Source organism: Fusarium oxysporum, chromosome 10 (assembly GCF_000149955.1).
Source record: "Fusarium oxysporum f. sp. lycopersici 4287 chromosome 10, whole genome shotgun sequence".
NCBI classification, from domain to species: domain Eukaryota; kingdom Fungi; phylum Ascomycota; class Sordariomycetes; order Hypocreales; family Nectriaceae; genus Fusarium; species Fusarium oxysporum.
In genome coordinates this window covers 2,509,785-2,523,789 of record NC_030995.1, presented here as the reverse complement: position 1 = coordinate 2,523,789, position 14,005 = coordinate 2,509,785, and the positions used below count along the sequence as shown (strand labels likewise).

The 14,005-nt window shown below is 48.4% G+C and overlaps 6 protein-coding genes across 6 annotated transcripts; 4 read left to right on the top strand and 2 right to left on the bottom strand.

The window, feature by feature from the left end:
• Positions 1–186: 186 nt before the first annotated feature.
• On the top strand, positions 187–1,338 carry FOXG_11829 (uncharacterized protein; the record flags this gene model as incomplete). Its single annotated transcript, XM_018391560.1, has 1 exon — positions 187–1,338. Exon 1 carries the CDS (start codon positions 262–264, stop codon positions 1,336–1,338), a length of 1,077 nt encoding a protein of 358 aa, XP_018250225.1. The 5' UTR covers positions 187–261.
• Positions 1,339–2,879: 1,541 nt separating this feature from the next.
• FOXG_11828 (uncharacterized protein) lies at positions 2,880–4,462 on the top strand. The gene is made up of 5 exons (XM_018391559.1): positions 2,880–3,321; positions 3,372–3,462; positions 3,513–3,570; positions 3,631–3,898; positions 3,953–4,462. Exons 1-5 carry the CDS (start codon positions 3,147–3,149, stop codon positions 4,195–4,197), a joined length of 837 nt encoding a protein of 278 aa, XP_018250224.1. The 5' UTR covers positions 2,880–3,146; the 3' UTR covers positions 4,198–4,462.
• A 599-nt stretch (positions 4,463–5,061) lies between these two features.
• On the top strand, positions 5,062–8,189 carry FOXG_11827 (uncharacterized protein; the record flags this gene model as incomplete). The annotated part of the gene is made up of 3 exons (XM_018391558.1): positions 5,062–5,118; positions 5,259–7,448; positions 8,175–8,189. 3 exons carry the CDS (start codon positions 5,062–5,064, stop codon positions 8,187–8,189), a joined length of 2,262 nt encoding a protein of 753 aa, XP_018250223.1.
• A 97-nt stretch (positions 8,190–8,286) lies between these two features.
• On the top strand, positions 8,287–10,742 carry FOXG_20609 (uncharacterized protein). The gene is made up of 6 exons (XM_018400900.1): positions 8,287–9,043; positions 9,094–9,143; positions 9,225–9,828; positions 9,897–10,196; positions 10,252–10,362; positions 10,415–10,742. The coding sequence occupies exons 1-6, from the start codon at positions 8,291–8,293 to the stop codon at positions 10,682–10,684; spliced, it is 2,088 nt and encodes a 695-aa protein (XP_018250222.1). The 5' UTR covers positions 8,287–8,290; the 3' UTR covers positions 10,685–10,742.
• On the bottom strand, positions 10,732–11,568 carry FOXG_11824 (uncharacterized protein; the record flags this gene model as incomplete). The annotated part of the gene is made up of 1 exon (XM_018391557.1): positions 10,732–11,568. The coding sequence occupies one exon, from the start codon at positions 11,566–11,568 to the stop codon at positions 10,822–10,824; it is 747 nt and encodes a 248-aa protein (XP_018250221.1). The 3' UTR covers positions 10,732–10,821.
• A 248-nt stretch (positions 11,569–11,816) lies between these two features.
• FOXG_11823 (uncharacterized protein) lies at positions 11,817–13,974 on the bottom strand. The gene is made up of 6 exons (XM_018391556.1): positions 13,881–13,974; positions 13,724–13,788; positions 13,201–13,657; positions 12,909–13,139; positions 12,576–12,859; positions 11,817–12,519 (listed from the first exon to the last, which is right to left on the bottom strand). The coding sequence occupies exons 1-6, from the start codon at positions 13,910–13,912 to the stop codon at positions 11,846–11,848; spliced, it is 1,743 nt and encodes a 580-aa protein (XP_018250220.1). The 5' UTR covers positions 13,913–13,974; the 3' UTR covers positions 11,817–11,845.
• Positions 13,975–14,005: the final 31 nt, after the last annotated feature.

Below are 14,005 nucleotides of genomic sequence, written 5' to 3'. Positions count from 1 at the left end.
GTGGAACCTCGTTTTCCTGATGCGGAATGCGAAGGGGGCTAGACTTCTTTGGGGATGCGAGATGAACGATCGGGGAATTGGCGTGTTAGTGCATTTCCAGCTTCGTAAGACTCGGAGTGATATATGAAGCTATTACTCTGCTTCTTGGAAATATGCTTACATCTGTCTCTATATAAAACCATCCCTACCTATTCCTCTTCAAAATGTTCTCATCAACCCTCAATCCCCGTCACCCACCATAACCTAGCAACATCCCCCGCAATGTCTTCAGTCCCGCCAGGAGGTCTGATCCTCATCACAGGCGCCAATGGGTACATAGCAAGCGTCGCTGTCCATGTCTTTCTTCAACGCGGTTATCGTGTCCGTGGCACAGTCCGCTCTATCACTGCCAATACCTGGATGAAAACATTCTTCGGATCCAATTTCGAGCTTGTCCAGGTTCCCGACATCTCGACACCCGGTGCTTTCGATGAAGCTCTCAAAGACGTGAATGGCGTGGTTCATAGCGCCATGAACATGGAAATGAACCCGCAGAACCAAGGAGTCATAGACGATACCATCAATTCAAATCTATACCTTCTTAAAGCGGCGGCAAAAGTCCCCAGCGTCAAGAGCGTTGTCATCACCTCGTCACTAGCTGCGTGCGCTCTTCCCACGACCGGCGAACCGTACAAGATCGATTCAACGACCTGGAACACCGATGCAATTGAGAAGACAGCTGAGCCGTGGGATGGACAAGGGAACCCGCGATGGCATGGGATTGTGTTATACGGAGCTGCCAAAGCACGTAGCGAACAAGCTGCCTTTGCGTGGGTACGGGAACATAAACCGTCCTTCTCATTCAACACGGTTGTACCCAATGTTAACTTCGGTATCGCCGTATCGCCCGAGAATATGAGCTATCGCAGTTCGGCCGCCGTCATTGACGCTGTTGTGAAAGGATACCCCGATGCGCCGTCTATTCTACCATCGCAGTGGTATGTCGATGTCGAGGATACGGCACTACTACACCTTGCTGCATTGACACTCGGCGACGTTAATAACGAGCGACTTCTTGCGTTCGGTGGGAGATATTGCTGGACTGTGATTCTGGAGATTCTTCATCGACGGTTTCCGGGTAAGGTTTTGCTCAAGAATGCCAAAGAGTCAGCTGTGGATGCAGGAGAGGTGAATAATGAGAGGAGTGCTGAGGTGTTGAGAAAGATGGGGAAGTTGGAGGGGTATACGAGTTTGGAGGAAACTCTTGTCAAGGGGATCAAGACCATTCTTGAGAATAAGGAGAAGAATGTGCCCAAGACGCGGATTGATTTGTACTACGACTCGTTAGCAAGGACCTAGGTTGGAGAGATAGGAAGACAAAAGAAAAAGTAGTTCGCCCGTTGCACGTCAAGTCTCAAATGTGGCCGTGATCATCGATGGAAGGGTTAGTCTACATCACTGTGATTTCGGACTTTCTAGCCTCTCTAATCAACAATACTCCTTAGTCCTTCGAAATGCGTCATTCGGCTAAGAGGTCAACTCGAATTCTACGCGTCAAGAAAAGCATACGAAGAAGGGAGCATGTGCTACATTGTGAGATCCGGTTCATGACAGCTCATCCGGCCCAGGGTAAGTGCCGCGAGATCGCGAGTGTCTGCGAACTCGCTCAGCTAACGTCGGAAGAAGGGCTCACGGTTACTACTTGATGACAAGGTCAGAAAGAAAAGATAACTATCACTCGTAATGGTAATGTTTTGAAAACTCAATCATCAGGAAAGCCAGTTGCTCGCTGCATCATCCTTGCTTCCGACACAATACATCCGCGAAACTCCCAACAACACTAATGTTTTCCGACTTGCAATGGTGAGGCTTTCCTAGTGATTCACTGCGGATCAGCAACGTATAATGCCACCCGATCGGTAGATTAATTTGATACCCCGACAATCTTGCAGGAGTTGGTAGCATTGACACTGATGAGCGCCCTCCATTCTCCCGAACCGCAACCTTGTCACCCAAATGCTCATAATCGAGATGCCAAACATACTGCCGTCGGTCCTTCATGTCCAGAAGCTTCGACAGCTACCCATGACCGTGAATAAGGATTATTGACAGCAAGTGGAGAAGTCCGTATCCGTATTTCCCCAGACTCGTCGTCCAAGCATTCTACCCCGCACGTTTTCTCAGTCGGCAGCTGTGGTGCGGAGCCGACTCATAAACCCTACCAACCATGCTGATCTGCACGAGCCTTACTGTATTGAGCTAGTTGTTGGATTCAGTGAGTCGGCTCCGACTTTGCCTTGAATGCCTTGCTCCATGGTATGTTCTATGAGCTAAAAACCTTAATGTGCAGATCAATAACAAGACGTTGAAACAGGCAGTTGATCCATATGCACTGTAAAGATGTCAACGATATAGACTGGGCTGGCTGTAAGCTGTAGGAAACATAGACGAGGAGGAGGGCAATTTCGTATCACAGGATCCCTGTTCCTTATCACGTAGCATTCACACGGCATATGCAATGCATTGACCTGACTAGGCTGCTACACTTCCATACCGCCATGTGGCCTCCCGAGCGTTAACTCAAGCCCAAGCTCTGCGTATGCCCAAACGTTTCCCCGTGGGGTTGCATCTTCCCCCACGGGGCTCAAATCCGGTGCTTCTATTCTAGATCCCAACCCAATACCACCACCCAGGCGCCATTGCAACAAGGACCAGCACCGCAGCCGACCATGCATTCGCTACAGTAGGCATAGCGTACCCAAACATACCCCGGTGCCGAAACTGTTGGGCTTCACAGAAGTCCCCCTCCCCTTGACTCGTCTAAGCTTGATTCAGAACGTGGCTTTTCCGTCCCTTCCGTAGAAAGAGCCTCCTGTTCACAGCTTGAGTCGGGAACCGACTGCCGATAAGTACATTTTGTTCAGTAAGGTACATGTCCTCCCGCCGGATACGTGAATCCCAGCAGGGTACACGTCGTCAAGCCGGGTACATGATTTCCGGGGCAAGGGAGCTTCGACCTAATCTCCAACCCCAGCTACCCCAGATTGCAATCGTGGGGAGAATCCTCTTGGGTACATATTCTGGGTCGTGCCATCTTCTCTCTTGTTTTTCTGGATCTCTCACTCCACTGTTTACCCACACATTGCTCCAGTATATCACCGATCAACATGTCTACTTCACCTATCAAGACGTTCACTGAGCAGGGCGCTGATCATCTGGAGAGGGCCCATACTACTGGGAGTATCTCGATGTCTCCTGAGCTGTTTGAGCAGCTGTACTTGGCGCCTCACAGTCGAGTGAAGGGGGATTTGCGGCAGAAGCTGGGCAATCCGACGCCATTGGGTAAGACACTATTACATCTGTCGCTTGTATTCTACTGACGCGACGACTAGCCTTGGGAGGTTTCTTGCTCTGCACGACTCCTGCTTCCATGGCACTGCTTGGATGGCAAGGTGCAGGAGGCTTTGGAGCTGGTGCAAATGTGTAAGTGTCACTGCGATTCTTCCAATATCTATGATCTAATCAATCCATAGCGGCGCTTACCTCTGGTTCGGCGGTCTTCTTATGCTTCTCGGCAGCATCGGCGAATGGGTACAGTCACCCCTCGAGCGAATTCTACAAACCAGTCTTCTAACAAGCACATGACAAAAGATTCTAGGAAACACCTTCCCCTCGGTCCTGTTCGGCCTCTTCGGCGGCTTCTGGTTCACCTTTGGTTCAACCATTGTCCCAGACTATAATGCTTACGGCCTCTACTCCAAAACTGATGCTGTTGCGGACGGCCTGAAGGAAGGCGAGTTCTACGCGACCTTCTCGTTCTTCCTGATCTCGATGGGTATTCTCTGTGCCGTCTTCGCCATCGCCAGTATCCGCACGAATGTGGTGTTGTTTACTATCCTGGTTATCCTGGTACCTTGCTGTAAGCTCCCAGCACTCCTGCTACGCGTTTATCACTGACAGCTTTTCACTACAGTCGGCTGCCTCTCCGCCTCCTTCTTCGCTGTTGCAAATGGTGAGTCTGCCAAAGCGCTTACATATCAACATGCTGGTGCAGGGATACTTTTCGTTGTATCGCTGCTGGGCTGGTACATCTTCTTGAGTCATATTCTCCTGTCGGTCGACTTCCCGTATATTCTCCCGCTTGGTGATCTCTCTTCCAGAATCCCTGGTGCCACCAAGGTCAAGAGAGATACCCACTCTGAGGAGGAGAAGGTCTAAGGGTTTGTTGGTATACAGGTAGCACAGTGGCTTCCCGGTGGCTCTTTGACTGGATCGAATTTGTTTGCAGGATGCTGAATCCTGGGTGATGATGGAAAGGACAAAATGGAAAGAGGTATTAGCAATAGTTTAACACATACAACGTTAACACAACTGCTTGAATACATCTGGTAGTAAATATTGGCCAAGGATGAAGCTTGCTTATCATTTCTTTGATACTGTAACTGCTCGAGAAGGTTCACCTTATGTTACATGATAGTCGCACCATTTGAGCCAGTGTAGTAATGCAAGTCAAACCCGAAGGGTCAGGATTAAGTTTAGTGCTACGATTCTCGCGATCCAAGTCAACACTCCCTCAAAGAATGAAAGATAGTTGCACTGTACTGTCACATTCATTCTCGAATGCCGTCCACGGACAAACGGTATCAGTTCCGACAGTTTGTTTGCGTGATCCACCCCCATCCCATTCCCCGCAAGGACTGGGGAACGCCCAGTCCACTAAACCCAACCACTAACCAATGACACCAACACCAATTGCAGAGGCTTTCACTAACGATGTCGTTGACTCGTAAACGGGCTAGCGTCGTGCGGGGAAAGAGGGCAGGTCGGTGGAACGGCCCTGAATATCTATGGACCGGTTTCTCTCATCTTGTTTCTTTCCTCTATTCTTTCTCCACTGACACTCATCTCGCACTACCTCTACCCAATCTGTTGGTATCTTAGCCTTGTTAGACCCTCTTTTATTATCCTGGTAGTAGACGTCTGTTCTCAGGTGCAGCATGTCGGAACCGAAAGTTAGGAGGCAAAACCACTCTTGCGACCATTGCAGAAAGTCCAAGAAGGCGTGCGATGGGTATATTCGCAATGAGAAACCGGCAGTTTCACCTGATGCAACGTCACCCGCTTCTGGCTCGCAAATCTGTAAGTTCTAGCCATGCATACTACCCACCTCGAGACCAGGCATTGACCATGGCGCTTTGTTAGATGGAGGATCGGAACCAGGGCTCAAGTCCTGCTCGTACTGTATAAGAACCAAAAAAGTATGCAGTCTGAACCCACAGTGGGGAAAGACTCGATCAAGGTCTCGAGTTAGTGAAACAGGGTCAAGCATCACCAGCACTTCCAACGACAGCTCTCAGAGCAAGAGGAAGCGCAATGAGTCTCCCGCCACCACTGCTGCCCCTTCGCTCAACGCAAAGTATTGCGACATCACCACAGCAAACATGCTGCAGATGCTTCAGAACTCTTCACCAGGACGAGGTCTGTCTTGGAACAATCCCTTCGTTGGCACAGATGTCCCTTCCTTTCTGTCCATGGACCCAACCCTCGATGCTCAAAGCCTTGCGATGAGCTTCTCAAGTCCAGAGAGTGCTTCGCAGATAGTCGCGCAGGACGATATTGATGAAGCACTGCCAGAACTTACCAAGCAGACTTCTCATGCGGTAACTGACGCCCTGGACAACTCGACATCCTATTCAGGCTCACAAGACTTTGACATCAATAATCTCTGGGACTTGGACTTCTCGGAAATTAACTCTGCCCCTCTAGACACGCTATCATCAACGGAATCTCCAGCCAACGGACACAACGCAGTTCAGGTGAAACGCAGAGCCCGCCTGCCATCTAACGATTGGTCCGGATATCCAAACTTCTCGCCGTCGCCATTCACTAGCGACTCTCTCATTATGCAGACCTCCAATCGATATATGATCACCGAGAGTCTTCTTCAGATATATCATGATGTGCTCGAGAACAATCTTGCCTGCTGGCTAGCTGAGGAGAACTGCCCATATAAGCTACAAGTTGTCGCTCGCGCGAGTCCAGCGTCAGAACCCAACTTAGGTGCAACTCCAGGACCCTCTCGTCAGAATCCGAATCTTCCGCCGGAATGGGGCGCGGCTTGGTCGAATAGGATGTATCGTCGTGTCGTGGAATTAGATCGCGCCGCACAGTCAGCGAGGTTGATCAATCTGACGCGGTCTGAAAGTCAAGCAGCATCTCGAGTATTAGATCTCGTTATAATGGCCTTCACAACACAATGGGCCCAAGGCAACCGTCGACAAGAAAGGTTTTCCATGGGGGCGAACGACTTTGCCACCGAAGCAGATGACTTGGCAGATGCTCTAAATCAAGAGTTTGAAGAGAGTTTACAGCAGTCAGTATGGGAGCAAGCAAAACGAGCACTGCAGGAAGTTGTTGATGTCGAGTCATATCGTGTCATCTACGCCGAACTCATCTTTGGTCTAACACAAAAGCCTTGGGCTAGTGATGAGTACCAACAGAAATCGTTTGGATCCAAGAAAGAAAAAAGTGGTAAAGGCATCAAAGAGAACGCGATGCCGGAGATTATCGAGATCATGTCGCAAGAAGGACCTCATATATACCTAGAGCGGGCAACAAGGAAGATTCATGCACTCAAGTTCAGGTTTGAAGCTAGTGAATCTGGTTTCATGGAGACGAGCAAAAAGCATGCTCCTCGAAGATTGACAGAGGAGAACAGGCGAACCATCGGGTTGCTTTACTGGCTCGCTGTCATGTTCGACACAGTCTCTTCTTCAATGAACGAACGGCCGGTCGCACTAGCCGATGAGGATTGCCAACACGAAGATGCAGATCAGATACTGGCTGACAGCATGAGAGCTGCTCAGAAAAGCCGAAGAGGAAGTCAGCGATGGGAAATGGAATTGTTCATCCAAGATGATGCGACGAAACCAACAGTCGGAACACGATGGCCATGTTCATATGACGATGCGATGCAAATGGTAGCCAAGTCAGCGCCCGTAAAAATTCTGATTTACCGTCATCTTTCATACCTACAGAATGCTTTGCGAAAACAAGAGTGTCCCCAAGCAATCGAGGAGATCATTCAACAGACGACTTTGCTATATCGTTACTGGAATATGACACACGGAGCCTTCTTCCGAGATCTGATACGGCATTACGACACAGTTCCACCACGGATTAGAAGCTGGTTCTTCTGCATCGCAGTACCATGGCATCTCGGCGCCCTGATGCTCGCAGACGTTCTCGAGTTCATCGACAAGAATGGCTACGGTCTCGATCAAGCCCGCCAAAAGCGACTAAGCGGCAACGTCGCAGCACGAATCCGCAAAGCCAGCGCCATCGAACTCGCCGACCTCGCACAAGTAACAACACCGCGCCTTTTCCAAGAAGCTGGTATAAACGCCGCGCAACTCCCAGATTATCACTTTGCAGTCAGCGAGGGACCACTATTAACGGAGCCTTGGACTGTAATCCTTATCAGGGGGTTTACGAAAGCATGTTTGTTTCATTTGGACATGGCGGATGATTTCCAGCAACATGAGGGGGATTTGCTGGGGCACGATAGTGAAGATTTTCAGGATAGTTTGAGGAGGGCGGAGTATTGTATTAGGGCGCTTTGGTGTCTTGGGAAGAAATCGGAGATGTCGAGGAATATTACTAAGGTGTTGGTTGGGGGCGTTGCAAGAGTTGCAGATATAATTGTCCATGTATTGCATCTTGTCTGGATTTTACCAAGTATAGGAATAATATTACAATGTTCTATATATTACCAGAAACATCTCGTAAATCCATTGAGATGTGTTGCATAGCCTCTGATTTCAAAGCGATGGCAAACGAGCGGAGACTTGAATCTTTGGAAATAAATTAATCGACATATTTTTAAGATAAATAGAGTGAGAGTTTTAAATAACATGTTCTCATAGCTCGTCTCAGACTCTGAGCCTTAATTATTCCCATGCTGGCCACTGTGGCCTCGGCCGCCAGGCTGGTCCGAGAATTGATATAAAACGTCATGCTGAGCGATGTGTTGTACCAATTACAGCAAGGCCAAGACACATTTATGCTTGTGATTTTATTGGAGTCGCAGTAATTGGCTGAGACATCCTGGAGGGCGCATGAGCTGAGGGCTGGGTGGTTACACAGGCGGCTATAAACGTTCAGTTACAGGTGATATTGCCCCACTGACTCCTTAGGCTACGGCCGCCTAACGGTACATGGCCTATAAATGGTGCTTGCCGACTTCGCTGGGTTATCCCACTCAACTCGTTCTTATGCATTATATTTCATCTGCCACGGCTTACAATTCACGATGTCCCAAGAATCTCAGGTATCCCAGGACCAAAGCTTGGCAAACGACAATTCAACAGAGATTGAGCTTCAGCTGAGAGCAACCACTCAAGCATTAGATTTACCTGAAGAACAGAATGACACGGAAAGCTTTGAGAGTTCAAGAGTGGTCATCTGCAATGGCCAAACACCTGCATCTCAAAACTCCGCTCCAGACCGTCCTCCATCTTTAGAACAGATATCCCATCAAGCTACTGATACGCCAGTCCTAGAAGATGATTCGACAAACCAAAATGTGATCTGCGAGAATGTGCATCTGGACCTCCTGGATGAGAGAATTCTCCTTAACAAAGTCAGAGACGAATTTCTGCTCAAGCTGAGTGCCACCACAGAAGGGGCTGGTGGCATCAGTATAAGTGGCGATGGACCTAAAACGATATCTGGACCTGGAAACGGCGAAATTATAGAATTGTTCCCGGGGAGGAAAGCAGGAGTTTATGAAGGAAGCGAAGCCGCCCGAGTGGAAAGACTAATTCGCGACTCTTGGCCTCTGAGCCGGGACGTTGAAGGGGTAAGCCAATGTATAGTCGCTTGCCGCGGCTACATCGTCAAAGTCCAAGCTCCCTGGTCATCAATTAGAGGAGCAGGTCGAAGAAATCAAGAAGCCCGCCGACCGGCTCCTCTTCCTCATATCCGAGAAACGCAATATGCCGCATATGAAAGCACATGGCGTGATTGGTGCTACGCAGCCAGAAACGGGCAGAAAACCTTGCCGGTCCGTCCGTTTCAGACTTACTAATGCTATATGGGAACTAATTATGGCAGAACACGGATATCATGTATGACAGTTCAGACGACCTAAACGGAAAGATTGTGTAAGTAAAAACAACTCGGGCCTTGTTGTTAGAGGTTGACTGTCTTATATAAAGGACGTAATGGCTAAACCATTTCGTTAGGTACTGCACATCGAATAAATTCCTAAAGGGAATTCAATACTTCCCCATAACCGTTTTTGCTTGTGCGTTGAGCTTCGAGGAGCCCTTTAGTATATCATACGATGATTGTGGTTCATTAGATGTGGGGTACTCGACATCATTCCTTTCAACAGACTTTCGAGGCGGATATAACATGGATTTAAACCATTCTTCACATATTGTCATACGTTGGCAAATCCGCTATTTTAACCGAATGCGCAGCAGCACATTCGATGACAAAAACTGCTTGTTGAGCAAGAGACAAACAGCGACGATTCGGCAAGGACTTGAAAAAGTCTGTCTGCAGGAAAAGCGAGCCAGACTTAGCTTTCGAGTCCTGAAGCAAACCAAAACGATTTTCGGCATACTCGTCTTAACCGATGAAGAGACGTTTCCAGACACATACGACCCTGATGAGGAGTATAGCGCTTTAAGGTCCTGGAGCCGTCATGGTTTACAAGACCGTATGCATGACGATATAACTCCTCTGACGCACTATCTATTTGAGATCTGTAGAGTGTTTAAAATATGTATGGATGCTTGGGGAGAGACACTTGACATCATAGATGAGCTTGTTCATTTCAAGGTGAGTCTGAAGAGGCACCCGGCTCTGCCTTCTGCGGAAATGATGCAATTTACTTATACAATTTCTAGTTGGATGACTTTGATAATGTTTTACGAGTGGAGGATCTCATGTTCGACAAATCCTTCCAGCGTTCCAAAGACTACTTTGTTGCTCTCCAACTACTCAGAATTGTTGATGAGTGGTTAGACGAGGTTCAATCATCCGTCGAAGACATGGTAAAAAGTCTCAATCGGACATATACATTTCCGTGTGATATTAGCTCAAAGGGTTGTTATGATGATGCCGTTCGTTATGTGAACGAACACACTACCGCGGCTCAGAGCCGGGTCAGAAAGAAACGTGAGGAGATCAACAGTCTTCGGGATGGTGTATGTTCATACTCTACGATGCTTGTAAAAGGAGTTGCTAATCCTCTTTCTATAGTTGTTCAACGCCACGTCTCTTCGAGAGTCAACCAAGGCAATGGCGCTAAACCAGGCAATCTATGTCTTCACCGTAGTGACGGTTCTTTTCACACCAGTCAGCTTCTTAGCGGTAGGTTACCCATGCTATAAGCCCCCAGCCACTATAGCAGCTAACAGAACAGACCTTTTGGGCATTGCCGTTCTTGAACAACCCAACAGAGGGTGTCGTCCCAGTGCCTTCAGCCTTTCGTAACAGTTTCATTATCATGCCTCTTCTTACCTACGCCCTAGTCATCGTAGTCGCATGGTTCGTAGGGCAACGCAACAGCGTCAATAGACTGTTAACCATGTTGGGAAAGCTTGGAGAAAGCACAGGACAGCTGCTGAGATCCGGGTGGAACTTGCTTCGAAAGAAGCCGGGGAAAGGTAACGGGAGATCTCCTTACCCTTGATTGGATTTCCGTAGACATCCGGCCAACGGTGGGGTGAAATATAGTATAGAGTGTCATAAATTGTATCGTTGTATTTCTTGATATCCTTCACCTGTCAACCTTCGTAGAATCTGTAGTCAACTAACTCATGCACCATTCTATCTAAACAGCGAAAACCCACGTTCTTCGTGGTCAAACTCCCCCGTAACTTCAGCTATGTTGAACTGGGAAACCTGAAACGTCGATGAAAGCGACAGTAGACTCATCGGCTTGTTGTCGGACATGATGTTCGAGACTTTGTCCGGGATACGCAGGACATGCAAAGGAGGGAAGTTCCCAGTGCTGCTAGACTGGTGTTGAGCTTGGAGCTTTTTGTATGCCTCTTTGAGAGCTCGTTCCTGACCATCCTTTTCGCCGATCGCATAGACCAAGGCTCCTTGGATTTGTTGCGCCAGTTGGATGTTGGGCTGGAGCTGACTGTGATCAACAGTCTTGGTGTTCTTAGCCTCGACGATATGGGTAATTCCACCCTCGTTGTAGACCATGTCTATCTCTCTGTACTTGTTACCATGTAAGGGCACCGTGATCATTTGGGAGCTGCCATTGAGACCCTCTCGCTTCTCCGATTCAGTGAGGGGTCTGGAGATCTGACTACCATGCGTGATTTTATAATCCTGAACAAGTTTGTATGCAGTGAAGATCTCGTGGTATAGTCCTCGGTCCAGTTTGCCGCCCGCGCGCGATGAGAGACCAGCGTTGAAGATGTCAATCATGACATTGATACGAGAACGCGGGTCTGCTTCATTTTGCGGGACGTTGGGGTAAATGATAGTCGAATTATGACTCTGCATGCTGTTGACAGGTGAGGAAGGGGATGCTGACTTGGGGCTGAAAATGAGGGGCATTCGTTCCTATTTAAGTACATCCAGGCAGAAGTGTGAATGCATGTAAGACCAATCAATTGAATGTTGCACTTTCAAGGTGCATGCTGCTGCCTGATCAGACAATATAATGTCTACATAGTAAGCTAAATGTCTTTTTTTGCAATTCAGGCCAATGGCCGCGAGCTTAAAATCACCAAACAGGACTTCGTTTTACATGATACGCACCAGTAATATAAATAGAGGGTACTTAAGTAATATGTCTTAAGATAAATAATTCTTAAAAGCTACCTATTACTTGTTATAGATAATTAAAATCTGGGATAATCCATAGCCCAGTCTCTGCACAGAAGTCAAATGCCTCAAGTCCGCTCTGAGGTCTTATAGAGTTCTCAGCTATATCTTTCTGACTAGGGTCTCCCTGAAGCTGGGCCAAAAGACTATTATGAGGGCCAAGATCATCACTCTGCTCCACCGCCTTATGTGAGGCATGTGAGGGAGCTGATTGCGAGTATGACTCTGTTTCGGATAGTGACTCTTGACCTGCGGCGAGGTAACGCATCTTGACTGCTTCCCAGCCTGCGAGTGCGTCGCCATACCAGTTCCGTAGGTGTTCCGATGAACCCATCTCCAACGAGAGGTCCTTCACTCGAAGCGAGATAGCATCAATATATGTATCGAGCTTTATAATAGAACGCGCGGATTCAATGTTCCATCCTTGGGTCTGTATCGATAGTGATATCGACGCTGTAAGGAGAATAGAGTACCCCAAAAGAGCCCAATGTGTGGATGGTAGGCTGGAGATGTTTTCCGGAGGAATGGCTAAGAATGTGTCGAAATGGCCTTTTGTGCTTAGGAGCGCGTCCACGAGAATGCGAATGCGAGCCATGGAGAAATCAGTACTTCGTGTCATTCCTGATAGGCACAACTCCCGGACGAAAGCTTCTAAAAGCCAGGGCCAGATTTGTTGGCAGGCTGACTGGTGGTTAACTGGACTTTCACTGCCGAGCACGTTTCAATATTGTACTCACAATCTTGGGTAAGTGAAGATGGGAAGCGGAATCGCCAGTCCTGCACTTTGATGGAGAATGCATTTAGGTAAACCTGTATTTGCTGTTCACCCATGAACTGAGTCTGCTGGATGTCGGTGTAGTTGAAGAAAGTATATGCTTTCTCGGCCTCACGAGCAACCTCGAGATGGAAGACGAGGTCTAGATCCGACGGTGTTTCCTTAGCGGCAGCGAGAGACTGGGCGCATGTGTATAAATAGTCGTTGTAGATCAACGGACTCGACTTCCGAGTCATTATAGAGTACCTTTATACATTGATAAGCAGGCCGAGCTCGGCAAGGGTCGTCTACTAACCAGGTAGTAATTTGATAGCAGCCTAGGTAAGCTCGCCTAGCACCGGGATCCCAAAGTTCCGCATCAACTGCCGACAAGCCCTTTGGTCTTTCATTGAAGGTCTCGACATTCAACTGCTGGTGTTTGTTCTTTCCGGGCCGCTGAGTAATGCCAAATTCGACTGCTATCGATGCTGCAATGGACGCAAGACGGTAGGCTTGTTGTGTCTTTGGTGCCGTGTGCAAGTGGATCCTAAAGAGAAATACGCTTTAGCAAGCAGACGCAGAGTTATTTACAAGGCATGTTTGCTGACCAATTAAGATACACCATTAATCCCCTCAAGAGGTCCATGTCTCGGTCAGCTTCTAGGATTAATTTGGTACCGAGTGCCTTGAGAAATGTTTGATCGAGATGATCCTGCTGGCCTCGTAGCTTCCAGGACGTTGTGACAAGGATCGCCAAGAGGAGCATGGGGCTTGTTTGTCGAAGGGCGAGTGACGTTACGCCCTCTGGTATGATCACGTAAGGGAACTTCGCAGCAAAGGTATCACGATAGTCTGCAACTAAAAGGTCGGCCTGTTGCACGGAGATAATATCGTAGATCACGGTATCAACAGTAGGCTGCTCGAAATTTGGAGAGAAAGCCCCCGAGGTCTGGGGTGCTTCCGAATCAGCGAGGACAGACGCAAGCGAGCTTTGGTCGTTATCGGGGAGTAACGACATGACCCTCCCAACATCCCGCTCGAGCCGCTCAAGTCTTGACTCATAGACTAAGGAGGAGAGTGTCAGAAAAAGTCTGTCTTGATCTCAAGGCAGAGTGGACGAGGTCTTCTAACCTTTCTTTTTGCGCCGCCGAGGACGTGATTCAGGAATTACACACTCCAGTTTCTTCTGCAGGCACCTTTGTAAACATAACAGTCAGCACTTGGAAGGGACACAAACTACTGATAGGATGTGTTATGCAACACGCTGTGGCGGTGCTATTACACTCACCTCTGACAAGTCCACGGCGGGCCATTACTCATGAGGCACCGAAGCTTCTTCGCTTTACAGCTTGCGCATGCACGTGTCGAATGTGGACTCTGCGGTTCCCCGGACATTTCCATGTTGAAAGTTAG